Source organism: Nerophis ophidion, linkage group LG11, assembly GCF_033978795.1.
Source record: "Nerophis ophidion isolate RoL-2023_Sa linkage group LG11, RoL_Noph_v1.0, whole genome shotgun sequence".
In the NCBI taxonomy this organism is placed as follows: domain Eukaryota; kingdom Metazoa; phylum Chordata; class Actinopteri; order Syngnathiformes; family Syngnathidae; genus Nerophis; species Nerophis ophidion.
In genome coordinates, this window is record NC_084621.1 from 4,125,648 (window position 1) to 4,140,930 (window position 15,283).

The 15,283-nt window shown below is 39.0% G+C and overlaps 1 protein-coding gene across 6 annotated transcripts in view; it reads left to right on the plus strand.

Annotated features, from left to right (window-relative positions):
• Positions 1-15,283, plus strand: part of adgrb1a (adhesion G protein-coupled receptor B1a) — a 468,831-nt gene that overhangs the window by 362,108 nt on the left and 91,440 nt on the right. For 5 of the 6 annotated variants that reach the window (XM_061914947.1, XM_061914950.1, XM_061914953.1 and 2 more), the window contains exons 20-23: positions 59-209; positions 3,514-3,583; positions 3,767-3,833; positions 6,752-6,837. In XM_061914947.1, coding sequence (XP_061770931.1) covers positions 59-209; positions 3,514-3,583; positions 3,767-3,833; positions 6,752-6,837 — 374 coding nt within the window. Of the gene's footprint in view, positions 1-58; positions 210-3,513; positions 3,584-3,766; positions 3,834-6,751; positions 6,838-13,020; positions 13,081-15,283 lie in introns of all 6 variants that reach the window. The other variant, XM_061914951.1, reaches the window with a different exon arrangement.

Sequence of the window (15,283 nt, forward strand, 5' to 3'; positions counted from 1 at the left end):
TGGTCACAATCATGTCTTTATTAAACATGATTTTATCCATGTTTCCCCCTTATTACAGGTCTTATGCACCATGATTGCTGCATTTCTTCATTTCTTTTTCCTGTCGTCATTCTGCTGGGTCCTGACGGAGGCATGGCAGTCATACATGGCGGTGACAGGCCGGCTGAGGAATCGGATCATACGCAAGCGCTTTCTCTGTCTTGGCTGGGGTTAGTCTTCAATCTCTTGTATGTCTAACGTAGTGGTTCTTAACCCGGGTTCGGTGAGTCGGCCTCAGGGGTTCGGCGGAGGTCAAAACACACCCGACTCATTGTATGAATACAAACTTCTCCCTATCGGCATTTTACGGATACGATTTGCAGGTTTGTAATTTGTTGTGAGTTTATGCACTGTGTTGTTGTTGTTCTTTGAACAAGGTGATGTTCATGCACGGTTCATTTTGTGCACCAGTAAACAAAAAACATTGCCCCACTTTAGTATGGGGAACATTCACCAATAATTAGTTGCTTATCAACATGCAAATTAGTAACATATTGACTCTTAACTAGTCATTATTAAGTACTTATTAATCCCTTATTCGGCGTGGCCTAATTATTACCCTAAACCTCTAACTCTACCTATATTCTATTTTCTGCTGGACTTACTCTCTTTTTTTATGCTGGGACTACCAAATATATTGTGATAGTGTACATAGCAATTGGTATATATTGTATACATGTTATAGACATATCTGTATATATAATATACTGTACACATATTAAGTATATATTTGCAGATATGTTATATTTTACATTGCTATACCTAGTCTATTTATACCTGCATTGTCCTTTCCATCCTTACACTTTCCATCATTGTAACTAAGCTACTGTGTTGAACAATTTCCCTTGTGGATCATTAAAGTTTGTCCAAGTCTAAGTCTACCATAACCCTAACCAAATAACTCTAAATTAAGTCTTTGTTACTTAGAATTTGTTCCCCTAGTTTACAAATAACTCTAAATTAAGTATTTTTTACTTAGAATATGTTCCCCTAGTTTCCAAATAACACTAAAGTATTTTTTACTTAGAATATGTTCCCCTAGTGTCCAAATAACTCTAAATTAAGTCTTTGTTACTTAGAATATGTTCCCCTAGTTTCCAAATAACACTAAATTAAGTATTTTTTACTTAGAATATGTTCCCCTAGTGTCCAAATAACTCTAAACTAAGTTCCTGTTACTTAGAATATGTTCCCCATACTTAAAGGGGAACATTATCACAATTCAAAAGGGTTAAAAACAATAAAAATCAGTTCCCAGTGGCTTGTTGTATTTTTTGAATTTTTTTTCAAAATTTTACCGGTCCCGGAATATCCCTAAAAAAGGCTTGAAGGTGCCTTATTTTCGCTATCTTCGAAACCATTATCCATTTCCCTGTGACGTCATACAGTGCTGCCAATACAAACAACATGGCGGTTACCACAGCAAGATACAGCGACATTAGCTCGGATTCAGTCTCGGATTTCAGCGGTTTAAGCGATTCAACAGATTACGCATGTATTGAAACAAATGGTCGGAATATGGAGGCAGATAGCGAAAACGAAATTGAAGAAGAAATAGAAGCAATTGAGCGAATAGCTATTGACGCTATTCGGCCATATTGTGGGTGTACCTAATGATGTGGCCCATAGCATGGCTGCCTTATTAGCATCGCCGGTAAAATGTGCGGACCAAACGATCAGGACTTTCGCATCTTGTGACACTGGAGCGACTTAAATCCGTCGATTGGTAAGTGTTTGTTTTGCATTAAATATGGGTATTTAGTTTCAAATGTACATACAGCTATCGTAAATAGCATGTTAGCATCGATTAGCGTAGCATGTTAGTATCGATTAGCTGGCAGTCATGCCGTGACCAAATATGTCTGATTAGCACATAAGTCAACAACATCAACAAAACTCACCTTTGTGATTTCGTTGACTTAATGGTTGCAAATGCATCTGCAGGTTATCCATACATCTCTGTGCCATGTCTGTCTTAGCATCGCCGGTCAAATGTGAAGACACTTTGGTACATTCAATGGGGGTCTGGCGGCAGATTTCTTGCCAGTGGTGCAACTTGAATCCCTCCCTGTTAGTGTTGTTACACCCTCCGACAACACACCGGCGAGGCATGATGTCTCCAAGGTTCCAAAAAATAGTCGAAAAAACGGAAAATAACAGAGCTGAGACCCGTTGTTTGTAATGTGAAAATGAATATGGCGGGTGTGTTACGTCACGTTCTGACGTCATCGCTAAAAGACCGGTAAACAGAAAGGCGTTTAATTTGCCAAAATTCACCCATTTAGAGTTCGGAAATCGGTTAAAAAAACATATGGTCTTTTTTCTGCAACATCAAGGTATATATTGACGCTTGCATAGGTTTGGTGATAATGTTCCCCTTTAAGTGTTACCAAAAACATATAACTTTGTCTTGAATTTGAACATTTAAAAAAATAAAAATGTTCAGTAAAGAAGGGTTGGGTGAATGCACATATCAATCAATCAATCAATGTTTACTTATATAGCCCTAAATCACTAGTGTCTCAAAGGGCTGCACAAACCACTACGACATCCTCGGTAGGCCCACATAAGGGCAAGGAAAACTCACACCCAGTGGGACGTCGGTGACAATGATGACTATGAGAACATGATACTGTGAAAGATCAATCCATAATGGATCCAACACAGTCGCGAGAGTCCAGTCCAAAGCGGATCCAACACAGCAGCGAGAGTCCCGTTCACAGCGGAGCCAGCAGGAAACCATCCCAAGAGGAGGCTGATCAGCAGCGCAGAGATGTCCCCAGCCGATACACAGGCGAGCAGTACATGGCCACCGGATCGGACCGGACTCCCTCCACAAAGGAGAGTGGGACATAGAAGAAAAAGAAAAGAAACGGCAGATCAACTGGTCTGAAAAAGGAGTCTATTTAAAGGCTAGAGCATACAAATGAGTTTTAAGGTGAGACTTAAATGCTTCTACTGAGGTGGCATCTCGAACTGTTACCGGGAGGGCATTCCAGAGTACTGGAGCCCGAAATGAAAAAGCTCTACAGCCCGCAGACTTTTTTTGGGCTTTGGGAATCACTAATAAGCCGGAGTCCTTTGAAGGCAGATTTCTTGCCGGGACATATGGTACAATACAATGGGCAAGATAGGATGGAGCTAGACCGTGTAGTATTTTATACGTAAGTAGTAAAACCTTAAAGTCACATCTTAAGTGCACAGGAAGCCAGTGCAGGTGAGCCAGTACAGGTGTAATGTGATCAAACTTTCTTGTTCTTGTCAAAAGTCTAGCAGCCGCATTTTGTACCAACTGTAATCTTTTAATGCTAGACATGGGGAGACCCGAAAATAATACGTTACAGTAGTCGAGGCGAGACGTAACAAAATATGAAACTGGTGGGGTTCGGTACCTCCAACAAGGTTAAGAACCACAGGTCTAACGGTTATATTTTTTGGTAGTTTTGTTTCATTGCCTTTTGTTTTCCTATCTAGGCCTCCCTGCACTTGTGGTTGCAATTTCTGTGGGCTTCACCAAGGCAAAGGGTTATGGAACACCAAGCTAGTAAGCAAGCTGTTCTACATTTATTGTGTACTGTACTGTATACTATGTTCATGCAGAAATAGTATCGATTGTTTGATCTTTCTAGCGTAATATCTTTTTCTTTTACTTCACACATTCTTATCTTACTTCCTTATTCTTCCCTCATTCAATCCTTCTTTCTTTATCTACCTGCTCCTCTTGTAGCTGCTGGTTGTCTTTGGAAGGAGGTCTTCTCTATGCATTTGTTGGACCTGCTGCAACTGTCGTCTTGGTATTTCTTCCTTTTTTCTTTTTTCCTCCATGTTCATCTAAGTACCTCAACCTGTGTTGCATCTATGTAACTTAAACCTATGACGGTAGCCCCGTGCAATTCTTCTTTTTAAAATGAAAAAGTTACATCAGACACATTGAAATAGGCTGGGTCTTTCCTATTAAGCAACACAATTTATATTTTTACACAGTATAGAAAGTAGGCAAATTACACCATTTATAGAAAGTTTTCACTGTGAATGGATACAATCTATGTTATATATAAAATACAGAAAAAAGTGATCCCCGAGTACACTGGCTGAACTGGTCAGTAGTAAAGAATTACAGTGGGGCAAAAAAGTATTTAGTCAGCCACCAATTGTGCAAGTTCTCCCACTTAAAATGATGACAGAGGTCTGTAATATTCATCATAGGTACACTTCAACTGTGAGAGACAGAATGTGGAAAAAAAATCCAGGAATTTTAAAGAATTTATTTGTAAATTATGGTGGAAAATAAGTATTTGGTCAACCATTCAAAGCTCTCACTGATGGAAGGAGGTTTTGGCTCAAAATCTCACGATACATGGCCCCATTCATTCTTTCCTTAACACGGATCAATCGTCCTGTCCCCTTAGCAGAAAAACAGCCCCAAAGCATGATGTTTCCACCCCCACGCTTCACAGTAGGTGTGGTGTTCTTGGGATGCAACTCGGTATTCTTCTTCCTCCAAACACGACGAGTTGAGTTTATACCAAAATGGATACATGGATGATACAGCAGAGGATTGGGAGAATGTCATGTGGTCAGATGAAACCAAAATAGAACTTTTTGGTTATAAACTCAACTCGTCGTGTTGTGGCATAAAACACGTCTTAGAAAGTCGGAGAAAGTTATACATGTAAACAAACTAAGGTGAGTTCAAGGACCGCCAAAATTAGAAAGACAAAACGGCGCTTGCCAAATACTCGATTCAGTGAAGCATGTTTAATATAAACAGTGTGCTTAATAACAATTAGTGAGGTTTGTGTCATGTTTGTCCTCTTACAGAAACCCTATTAAAACCAAAAATATGTTTTTTTTCCCCTCACGTTTTTCCATTTTTCATATATTTTTGAAAAAGCTCTAGAGAGCCACTAGGGCGGCGCTAAAGGGCCGCATGCGGCTCCAGAGCCGCGGGTTGCCGACCCCTGTAGTAGACTATGCCTTTCAAAAAGATTGCTAAAGTTCATAGTTTAATAACCCGGCAAAAACCATCATAATGCTTAATACGAAACCCAGTAATGAATATTTCCTGGATTTGCAATTATTCATTGTAAGCATTATGTCAGTACATCTTTACATTCTGTTTTTATTACAGTGATACCTCACCTTGTCAGCACATTTTGTTCCACGGCCAATCTCGTAACTCAAAACTCTCAAATCAGCCCTTCCCATTGAAATGAATTTGAAATCAATTTAATGTGTGCTCGGCTCTCCCAAAACCCCACAAATTTAACATATAGCATGCCTTTTAAAATGAAGAAAAAACTTTTAGATAAGAAATTTTGTTTAAAAAAAAAACAGTATAAAAGAATGTGCTACAAACAACTACAGTAGTTTTATGAATTAATAATATTGTTCAGTATTTACCCTGGGTAGCATTTTTTTGTAGACATCTCCTATAGATTATCTACTGTGTAACAGTAGGGACAAGGAAATTGTTGTTTTTGTTGCGAATATTTGTTTTTAAGTGATTGGACAGAGTATCGTCAGCTTCTCAGTATTTTTGTGGATAAATGTCCACCGTTTGGATGTTTTTGGCGGAAGTTGACATTGGCTTGTGTGATGCGGCCGACTTCGGTTCCGCTAATAACTGGTAGCACATGTTTTTATTAGTTTGTTTCTCTGATTGGGCCGTCCGCTTCTTGTCCTTCGTTCTCCCAGTGGTTGGAGGGCAGGATTGTGTCGATCTCTGACTGTGGGGTTTGGATAAATGCTCGTAATCAATCAATCAGTCAATCCACCTTATTTATATAGCACATTTAAATAACAATAACGTTCCAAAGTGCTGCACAGCCATGTTAAAAACAATTGTAAAAAAATAAATAAATAAAAATAAAATAAAATAAAAAAATATAAAAATATATATATATATATTATGCTCCACCAATGACTGAATAAAAACAATAAATAAATAAATATGAAACCAATAAAAACAATATAAAAACAAATATGATTAAAAACTATTTTAAAGGGTAAAATCAATTAAAACAGTAAAATAAAAAAAATAAAAAAATAAATTTAAAACCAATAAAAACAATATAAAAACAAATATGATTAAAAACTATTTTAAAGGGTAAAATCAATTAAAACAGTAAAATAAAAAAAATAACAAAATAAAAATAAAATAAAAAAATACAAAAATCAAAGTGTATAAAAAACACAGAGGACAACAGAGGACCACACAACTCACGTAGTGTTAAAAGCCAAAGAATAAAAGTGGGTCTTAAGACGAGACTTAAAACACTCCACTGTGGAAGCAGTTTGAACATGGAGGGGCAGAGTGTTCCAGAGCTTAGGGCCGACCACAGAGAAGGCCCTGGTCTTAAGTCTGGTCTTGGGCACCACGAGCTGGTTATGCTTGCAACTTAATACGTAACCACGGCTCCCAAATTACTCACAAGTTGAGGTACCACTGTATTTGTACCATTTATGTTACATTAAAATGTCACCAGCCCATCCTATTTTGTAATTATTCGATATTCAGTCTGATATTCGTTTTTTGCAAGTGCCTTCGGTTAGTACAGTCACTAAGTATAACCAGTAGAAAAATCCCGTATTCATCTGCATTGTACAGTTCATCATATTGTCCTCGTCAATCATCAGCAGACAATTTCTGCATGCTTTCAATAGGAAACTGTCATTATGTGCATTAATCATGTGCCTCTTCTCTTGGCAGGTTAACATGGTTATTGGGATTCTCGTTTTTAACAAACTGGTGTCCAAAGACGGCATTACTGATATGAAACTAAAGGAGAGGGCGGGGTATGCCTTATACCACACATCCATTTTACACTGTCACCTACAACCAGCCTGGTGGTGTCGCTCATCATCAAGGGTCAAATGCAATGACTGTCTTTGGATCAGTCGATATTCCAAATTCACCCAAGATGGTGCTTAATTGAATTAGGACAAGTATAACATATTTGGAAAAAGAACAATATCTGAGAGCTCCATCTGGTTATTAATACCACTAAGAATGAAGAAGATGGCGACTCATTTCGTTGCTTTCCAAACGTTGTTGCATTGACCTCCAGTCCTGCTTTGTGTGTGGTTGCTGCTATAAGTCTTCTCTAATTCCATCTCTTCTTCTTCTCTTTGATCTATTCTGGTAAGGGGAAGCAGGGCTCGACAAAAAAACATATTGTAGAATTAGCAACTCGGAAGGATTTGGAGTGAACATTCTGTGTTTGTACGTTTTTAGCTTCACAAAACTAAAAAATACAATCAATAATCAGATAGTCAGCTGGTGTGGGAGAGCAAAACATCACACAGAAACGACAAAACACATAGCTATTTTAACATTTTATCGTGATTAATACAGTATGTTGGCTAACAGCAGAATATAAGTCTATAAATAGTCTCCTTAGAACCAGTGTCTTCTGTAGTGAACATTTTATTTCCGCTGGTTCTCACAAGGAGTGATATCTGTACGCATGGATATTATCACTTGTCAAAACCATTCTTACTTTTGTGAAATGTAAGCCGGATTTACCTCTTCAGTAATAAGGGATATTTCCAGTTTTTCCTCACTTACAGAACAATTACATGTGTTGACATCGAGGACAACGCACATCGTTAAATTCCTTACCATGACTACATTCTGAGTTTGTAAGCTCATTAGCTGTAAACATGGAGCACACTACGAAACTCACCTAACAAGGTTTTTTAAAAAGTTTCCATACGACCTAGTTATTGTTTTTAAACTGTGTGTACATAATGTACATTACCTTTTATTATCAGTCTGAATTTGTTTATTGTATTTTTCGGACTATAAGTCCGGGTGCGACTTATACTCCGGAGCGACTTATGTGTGAAATTATTAACACATTACCGTAAAATATCAAATAATATTATTTATCTCATTCGCGGAAGAGACGAAGAAAATGTCAGCAATCGTCACACACACACGTCAACCAAAAAGAATTCGGCAGTGGAGGGTCATGGCAGAAGTGCATTGTGGGTCATGGAATGCTAACTGCTATATGCTACTGCCGTAGCTATTAAAATAGATCATTTCATCGTTGGCGGTAAGTTATAAAAACTGAGAAGGGCTGAACAAAAATTGGACCGAAAAGGAAATTATGTACTGTAGATTACAAGATGGACGTAGTGAAATATGCAGCAGAAAACGACAAGAGGAAGCGGCGCATTCCTTTGGAGTTGGCAGTGTTGTTTAGAAGCGACATCGAGGAAGAAGATTTCATCGGATTTATCGATTAGGAGTGACTGATTGTTTGGTAAAGGTATAGCATGTTCTATATGTTATAGTTATTTGAATGACTCTTACCATAATATGTTAGGTTAACATAGCAGTTGCTTATTTATGCCTCATATAACCTACACTTATTCAGCCTGTTGTTCACTATTCTTTATTTATTTTAAATTGCCTTTCAAATGTCTATTCTCTGTGTTGGATTTTATCAAACAAATTTCCCCCAAAAATGCGACGTATACTCCAGTGCGACATATATACCGTATTTCCTTGAATTGCCGCCGGGGCGCTAATTAATTAAAAACATCTTCTCACTGCGGCACTTACCAAAGACATGCAGTAAAAATTTGAGTGTGATGTAAGGAAGCCATCATGAAAAAACATTTAATAAAAAAAAATGTATTACGGTCTTACCGTTACTTCTAAATGAAGTCCATGCCAGCTCCTTCTGATCAAAAGCATCAATAACTTGTTTATAGAAGTCTTCCTCGGTTTTAAAAGTCTCTCTGTTTCGATGGAGATCTTCCTTTATTACCTCCTGCTTCGATTGAAAGTCCAGTTTAGAAAACTGTTATCAGACCGCTGCTATCAGTTAGCTCGGCTCCTCACGTGCGGGCGACGACAGAATTATCCTCGGACAACTCCCCCTCCTGTTCTGCTTCGTAGGTGATCTTTTTATCCCACCGCTGCCACCAGGAAGTTTTATCCATCCATTTTCTACCACTTATTCCCTTTCGGTGTCGCGGGGGGCGCTGGCGCCTATCTCAGCTACAATCGGGCGGAAGGCGGGGTACACCCTGGACAAGTCGCCACCTCATCGCAGGGCCAACACATAGACAGACAACATTCACACACTAGGGCCAATTTAGTGTTGCCAGGTGCATGTCTTTGGAAGTGGGAGGAAGGCGGAGTACCCGGAGGGAACCCACGCATTCACGGGGAGAACATGCAAACTCCACACAGAAAGATCCCGAGCCTGGATTTGAACCCAGGACTGCGGGACCTTCGTATTGTGAGGCAGACGCACTAACCCCTCTGCCACCGTGAAGCCCAGGAAGTGTAATTGTATAAATAATACACTGGGTATTTAGGACTGGAACATGCTTTATTTCAGCCAGGTTGTTTACATAGCCAGCATAAGAGTAGTGGTGTTACATCCTAAAGGTCCGTCGTGCACCCCCCGCGTCAAATCTGTTCCCAGCACATATCACGTCACTGGTTGTCACTTCTTCTGCAGCCGAGTAGTCGCAAGAAGGATCACTAGCGCCCTCTACCACCAGGAGGCGGGAGTCATTTAATGACACATTTGACACACGCAGCTACGGTATAGTAATAAAACATAGCTGCTTACTGTTGTTTTTTTCAATAGCTTGGACCTTAAATCCTACTAATCTTCTTCCCTTTATGCGATTTCAAATGACCGGTATTGAAATCAGCCTCCTCCATTTTGAAAATGATGACAGGGGAAGTGTCACTCGTTTATTTAATTAATTTATACGTCACGAGTTTGACCAGGCGGCAATACTAAGCATGCGCTAATTATTTTGGGAAGCGAGTTTGACCCGGCAGTAATTCAAGGCAGGCGCATACTATAATCCCGGCGGCAATTTAAGAAAATACGGTATGTTTTTTTTTTTCCTTCTTTATTATGCATTTTCGGCCGGTGCGACGTATGATCTGGAGCGATTTGTAATCCGAAAAATTCGGTACATTTTGCACACTCCAGCTAATTAAACAGACAGTTCCAAACTAAAAAAATACGATTTTTGGTAGTTATAAAAAGCTACCACTGCCAAATACAGTCCTAAAATTTGTGATTAAATACATTTAGAATATGAGCCTACCTTGACTTTAATGCGTTCGATGCCAAGTAGTGTGTTAAAACAGATGAAAAAAAAAGCCTTCTTTATGTTGGTAAAATTATTAATTAAACATGTGCAATTTCACATAACAGCCTCGTACTGACTGTAGTTTTGAGAATTCCCAGAAACATACACCCTGCTCTCCTTTACATCCACTGGGGGAAATAAATATTTGATCCCCTGCTGATTTTATAAGTTTACACACTTACAATGATTTAAACAGTCCAGAAGGTTTATGGTTGGTTTATGCAACAGTGAAATATCTTATATACAGTAAACAATCCAGAAATAAACATTGCATACGGGTTATGCATTTGATTTGTGTACGATTGAAGGAAATAAGTACTTTAATCCTCGAGTAAGCCAGCAATCATTCTGACACCTACATACCCGGTACGTGCTTATAAGGCACACAAATTATTCACTGTGTAGTTAGGAAAGTTCCCCCGAATCTCAGTTCATTATGTGCATAAAAGACATCAATTTCTTCCATTAAAACTTCTCCACCATACACACTCGTGTTGACTAAAGACCTAACCGACAAGAATGTAGACCTGCACAAGACTTAACTAGGCCACAGACCATGAGCAAAAATCTTGGTAAGAAAGAGACGACTCTAGTCTCAATATTTGGCAAATGGAAGAAATGCAAGATAGTTTGTAGATAATCGGCCTTGCTCTGGAAGTAAGGATATGGATATTGGGGGTCAGGTTATGTTTAAGAAGGGGAAGAGAGTAACCCAAAATACGTAGGAGGATCTTCTTACTGACCTCAAGGGAGCTGGTCACTGGTCACCACAGTCACAAAGACAAGATCTGGTAACATTTACTTTGCTAGAACCGATTGAGATCTTGCAATGTTTCTTTTCCCAAGAGCGCACTTGCACTTAACTTTATGGAGAATGAAAAAATATTCTAAATTACTTAGAGAAAGTGAAGTGAATTATATTTATATAGCGCTTTTCTCTAGTGACTCAAAGCGCTTTGGGGGACGGCGTGGCGCGGTTGGGAGAGTGGCCGTGCCAGCAAGCTGAGGGGTTCCTGGTTCAATCCCCACCTTCTACCAACCTCGTCACGTCTGTTGTGTCCTTGAGCAAGACACTTCACCCTTGCTCCTGATGGTTTGTGGTCAGGGCCTTGCATGGCAGCTCCCGCCATCAGTGTGTGATTGTGTGTGTGTATGGGTGAATGTGGAAGTAGTGTCAAAGCGCTTTGAGTACCTTGAAGGTAGAAAAGCACTATACAAGTATAAACCATTTACCATTTAATTTACATAGTGAAACCCAATATCTAAGTTACATTTTTAAACCAGTGTGGGTGGCACTGGGAGCAGGTGGGTGAAGTGTCTTGCCCAAGGACACAACGGCAGGGACTAGGATGGCAGAAGCGGGAATCGAACCTGCAACCCTCAAGTTGCTGACACGGCCGCTCTACCAACCGAGCTATGCCGGCCCAAAGCTGAGGACAACACTATTCCTATCGTCAAACAGGTTTGACGATAGGAATTGTGTTGTTGATTTAGAGCAGTGGTTCTCAACCTTTTTTCAGTGATGTACCCCCTGTGAAAATGTTTTTAATTCAAGTACCCCCTAATCAGAGCAAAGCATTTTTGGTTGAAAAAAAGAGATAAAGAAGTAAAATACAGCACTATGTCATCAGTTTTTGATTTATTAAATTGTATAATAGTGTAAAATATTGCTCATTTGTAGTGGTCTTTCTTGAACTATTTGATAAAAAATATATTGAACAAAACTAAAAACTTGTTGAAAAATAAACAAGTGATTCTATTATAAATAAAGATTTTTAATCAACTTAAAGTGCCCTCTTTGGGGATTGTAACAGAGATCCATCTGGATTCAAGAACTTAATTCTAAACCTTTTTTCACAAAAAAATAAATCTTTGACATCCATATTTATGAAACATGTCCACAAAAAATCTAGCTGTCAACACTGAATATTGCATTGTTGTATTTATTTTCACAGTTTATGAACTTACATTCATATTTTGTTGAGGTATTATTCAATAAATATATTTATAAAGGATTTATGAATTGTTGCAATTTTTAGAATATTTAAAAAAAATCTCACGTACCCCTTGGCATACCTTCAAGTACCCCCAGGGGTACGCTTACCCCCATTTGAGAACCACAGATTTGGACTTTCTCGCCTAAGGCTAAGGGTACCAGAAGCAATTTCCCACGTAACATTTTTAAATGCGATCCGGAAACAGAAGTTGGGTCTTCCAGCACGACAATAACCCACAACATACCACCAAGGCAACAAAGGAGTAACTCAAAAATAAGTGCAGTCAGATCCTTGCCATTCTCCAGATCTTAAATCACATTAAACATCTGTGGCTGCTGCTAAAACATGCAAAGTGGCAGCCTCGAAATTTTCAGGAATATCTTCAAAGTGGACCAACATCTCCTCCTAAATTGTGTGCCACCCTGGTACCTACTTCTAAGAAAGACCTCAGTTCATGCCAACAAGGCTTATGCCACAAACTATTCAGTCACATTTCTTTGGGGTGTTGTTTTTTTTCAAAATTTAGAACCTTTATTTAAAATGGAATTCTCAGTTGAGTCTCTCTCTGTCACAATAAACCGACTATGACAATTCTGGACTATTATGTCTTTGTAAGGTAGTGAATTGAGAACATCAACAGCGGATCAAACTCTGTCACTGTGCATCCTCCACGGTGGTCGGCAATTCTGCCTCCATCAGCATTCTTGGTACATTCAAATGCTTCCCCTTTTTTTCCCTCCTAAAATGTAAGCTTTCTTGGATGATATCGCTCTCTTCAACTGCATCTGTTGTTACTGTCTTAAATGTCATGTTTGAGTTTGCACAGAATCCCCTCTCTCTCACTCAGGGCTCCTCAATCAGGAACACATCAGCTTCAGAAGCCCCCTCCCATGCCATCAATGATTGGGTAATTGATTGGACGCCCATCCCATTCTATTCTGAAGGACTGAGTTATAGCCCTGCCCGTTACCACCCCTGTTAAATCTTACTTGATTTATTTTTTTTTGGGTGGAGGAGTTAGTTTATCTCATTCTGTGTAACCTATAGAGCAGGGGTGCCCACACTTTTTCTGCAGGCGAGCTACTTTTCAATTGACCAACTCGAGGGGATCTACCTCATTTATATATATCATTTATATTTATTTATTTATGAAAGAGACATTTTTGTAAACAAGTTAAATGTGTTTAATGATAATACAAGCATGTGTAACACATATAGATGTCTTTCTTTCACAAAGACAAGAATATAAGTTGGTGTATTACCTGATTCTGATGACTTGCATTGATTGGAATCAGACAGTAATGATGATAACGCCCACATTTTCAAATGGAGGAGAAAAAAAGTGGTCCTTTCTGTACAATACCACATGAAAGTGGTTGGTTTTTGGCATCTAATTCATCCAGCTTCCATACACTTTACAAGAAAAACATTGGCGGCAAATTCCGTAGCTTGCTTGATTGACATTCACGGCACCCGAGGGTCTTGTGAGATGACGCTGGCTGCTGCCAGTTCATTATTATGAAAAAATGACAGAGAGGAAGGCGAGAAACACTTTTTATTTCAACAGACTTTCCCGCCGTCCCTTCCGTCAAAACTCTAAAGGCCGACTGCACATTTCCTATCTTCACAATAAAAGCCCTGCTTCATGCTGCCTGCGCTAACAAAATAAGAGTCTCGGAAAGCTGGCGTGCACAAGTGATGTGCACGCCAGCTTTCTGAGGGATCGCTTGTGCACGCCAGTTTTCCGAGACTCTGTATTTAGTTAGCGCAGGCAGCATGAAGCAGGGCTTTTATTGTGAAGATAGGAAATGTGCAGTCGGCCTTTAGAGTTTTGACGGAAGGTACGGCGCGAGAGTCTGTTGAAATAAAAAGTGTTTCTCGCCTTCCTTTCGGTCATATTTTCATAATAATGAACTGGCAGCAGCCAGCGTCATCTCACAAGACCCTCCGGTACCGTGAATGTCATTTAAGTGACGTCTTGGTGAAGATTGATGATCACTCATTTTTAGGTCTATTTTTTTTAAAAGCCTGGCCGGAGATCGACTGACACACCCCCCGCGGTCGACTGGTAGCTCGCGATCGACGTAATGGGCACCCCTGCCATAGAGGAAACAACACATACATACCTCAGTTCCTTGTACTTACCAAGAAATATCGACTACTGAGGTAACAATTCAGTCCACAACTCAGCATCTGGAATATTGACCTTTGATAGCCTCATCGTTAAATTAATTTGGTTATTTTTTTTATTTCTAGTGTCTTTGTCAGGAATATATTCTTAGAGCAGTGTGTAAGTTCAGTTTCAGATTGTCATAGCAACTCGAGATTTTTTTTCTATGTAGTGTGTGTTTCCGAGTGTCTAGGTTTTTTTTTTTTGCATATTAGGGTTGGATAGATGGATTTGTTCCTAGTATTTAGCATCCTTAGCCATCGGAACCATTTCCCAAAAATAGTCAATGTCAAAGCACGGATTCAATAGATTTTGAATGATACCTATTTTCACCGATCCACTGGTCAATGGGGATTTTTTTTATGGCCTTGCCCTTTTGGGTTATTGCCACGTTTAGGTTAACTAGTGATAATGTATGAGTTTTTGGAGATAAATTGGTTAGGTCCAGTTGTAATTATTGACAGTGACAGTTGGCTGTGTTGACTTTGGGTCGCTAGAATTCTCGGGTAGGTTTTTTTGTCTTGATTTGAAAGAAACAGAGGTAAAAGACCATATACCGTTGTGCTCAAAATGATCTGACCTAAATGTGAATTATATTCATTTGCAACATTTCTTCTGCAACTTCAAGTAGATTAAAAAAAGAAAATTTGACAGTTTGAAAAGCTCAGTCCAACTAAAAGGCAACTGCACTACAAAGAAGGAAACTTAGCGAGACTAAATATCAGAAATAAAATTATCCATTCTTTTGGGACATCTTTCTGCTTATTTTAAGTTAAAGTGTACTTTTTATGCAAAACCAAATGTTCTTTTGATTGATTGACAGATACTTTCATTAGTAGATTGCACAGTTCAGTACATATTCCGTACAATTGACCACTAAATGGTAACACCCCAATAAGTTTTTCAACTTGTTTAAGTCGGGGTCCACGTTAATCAATAA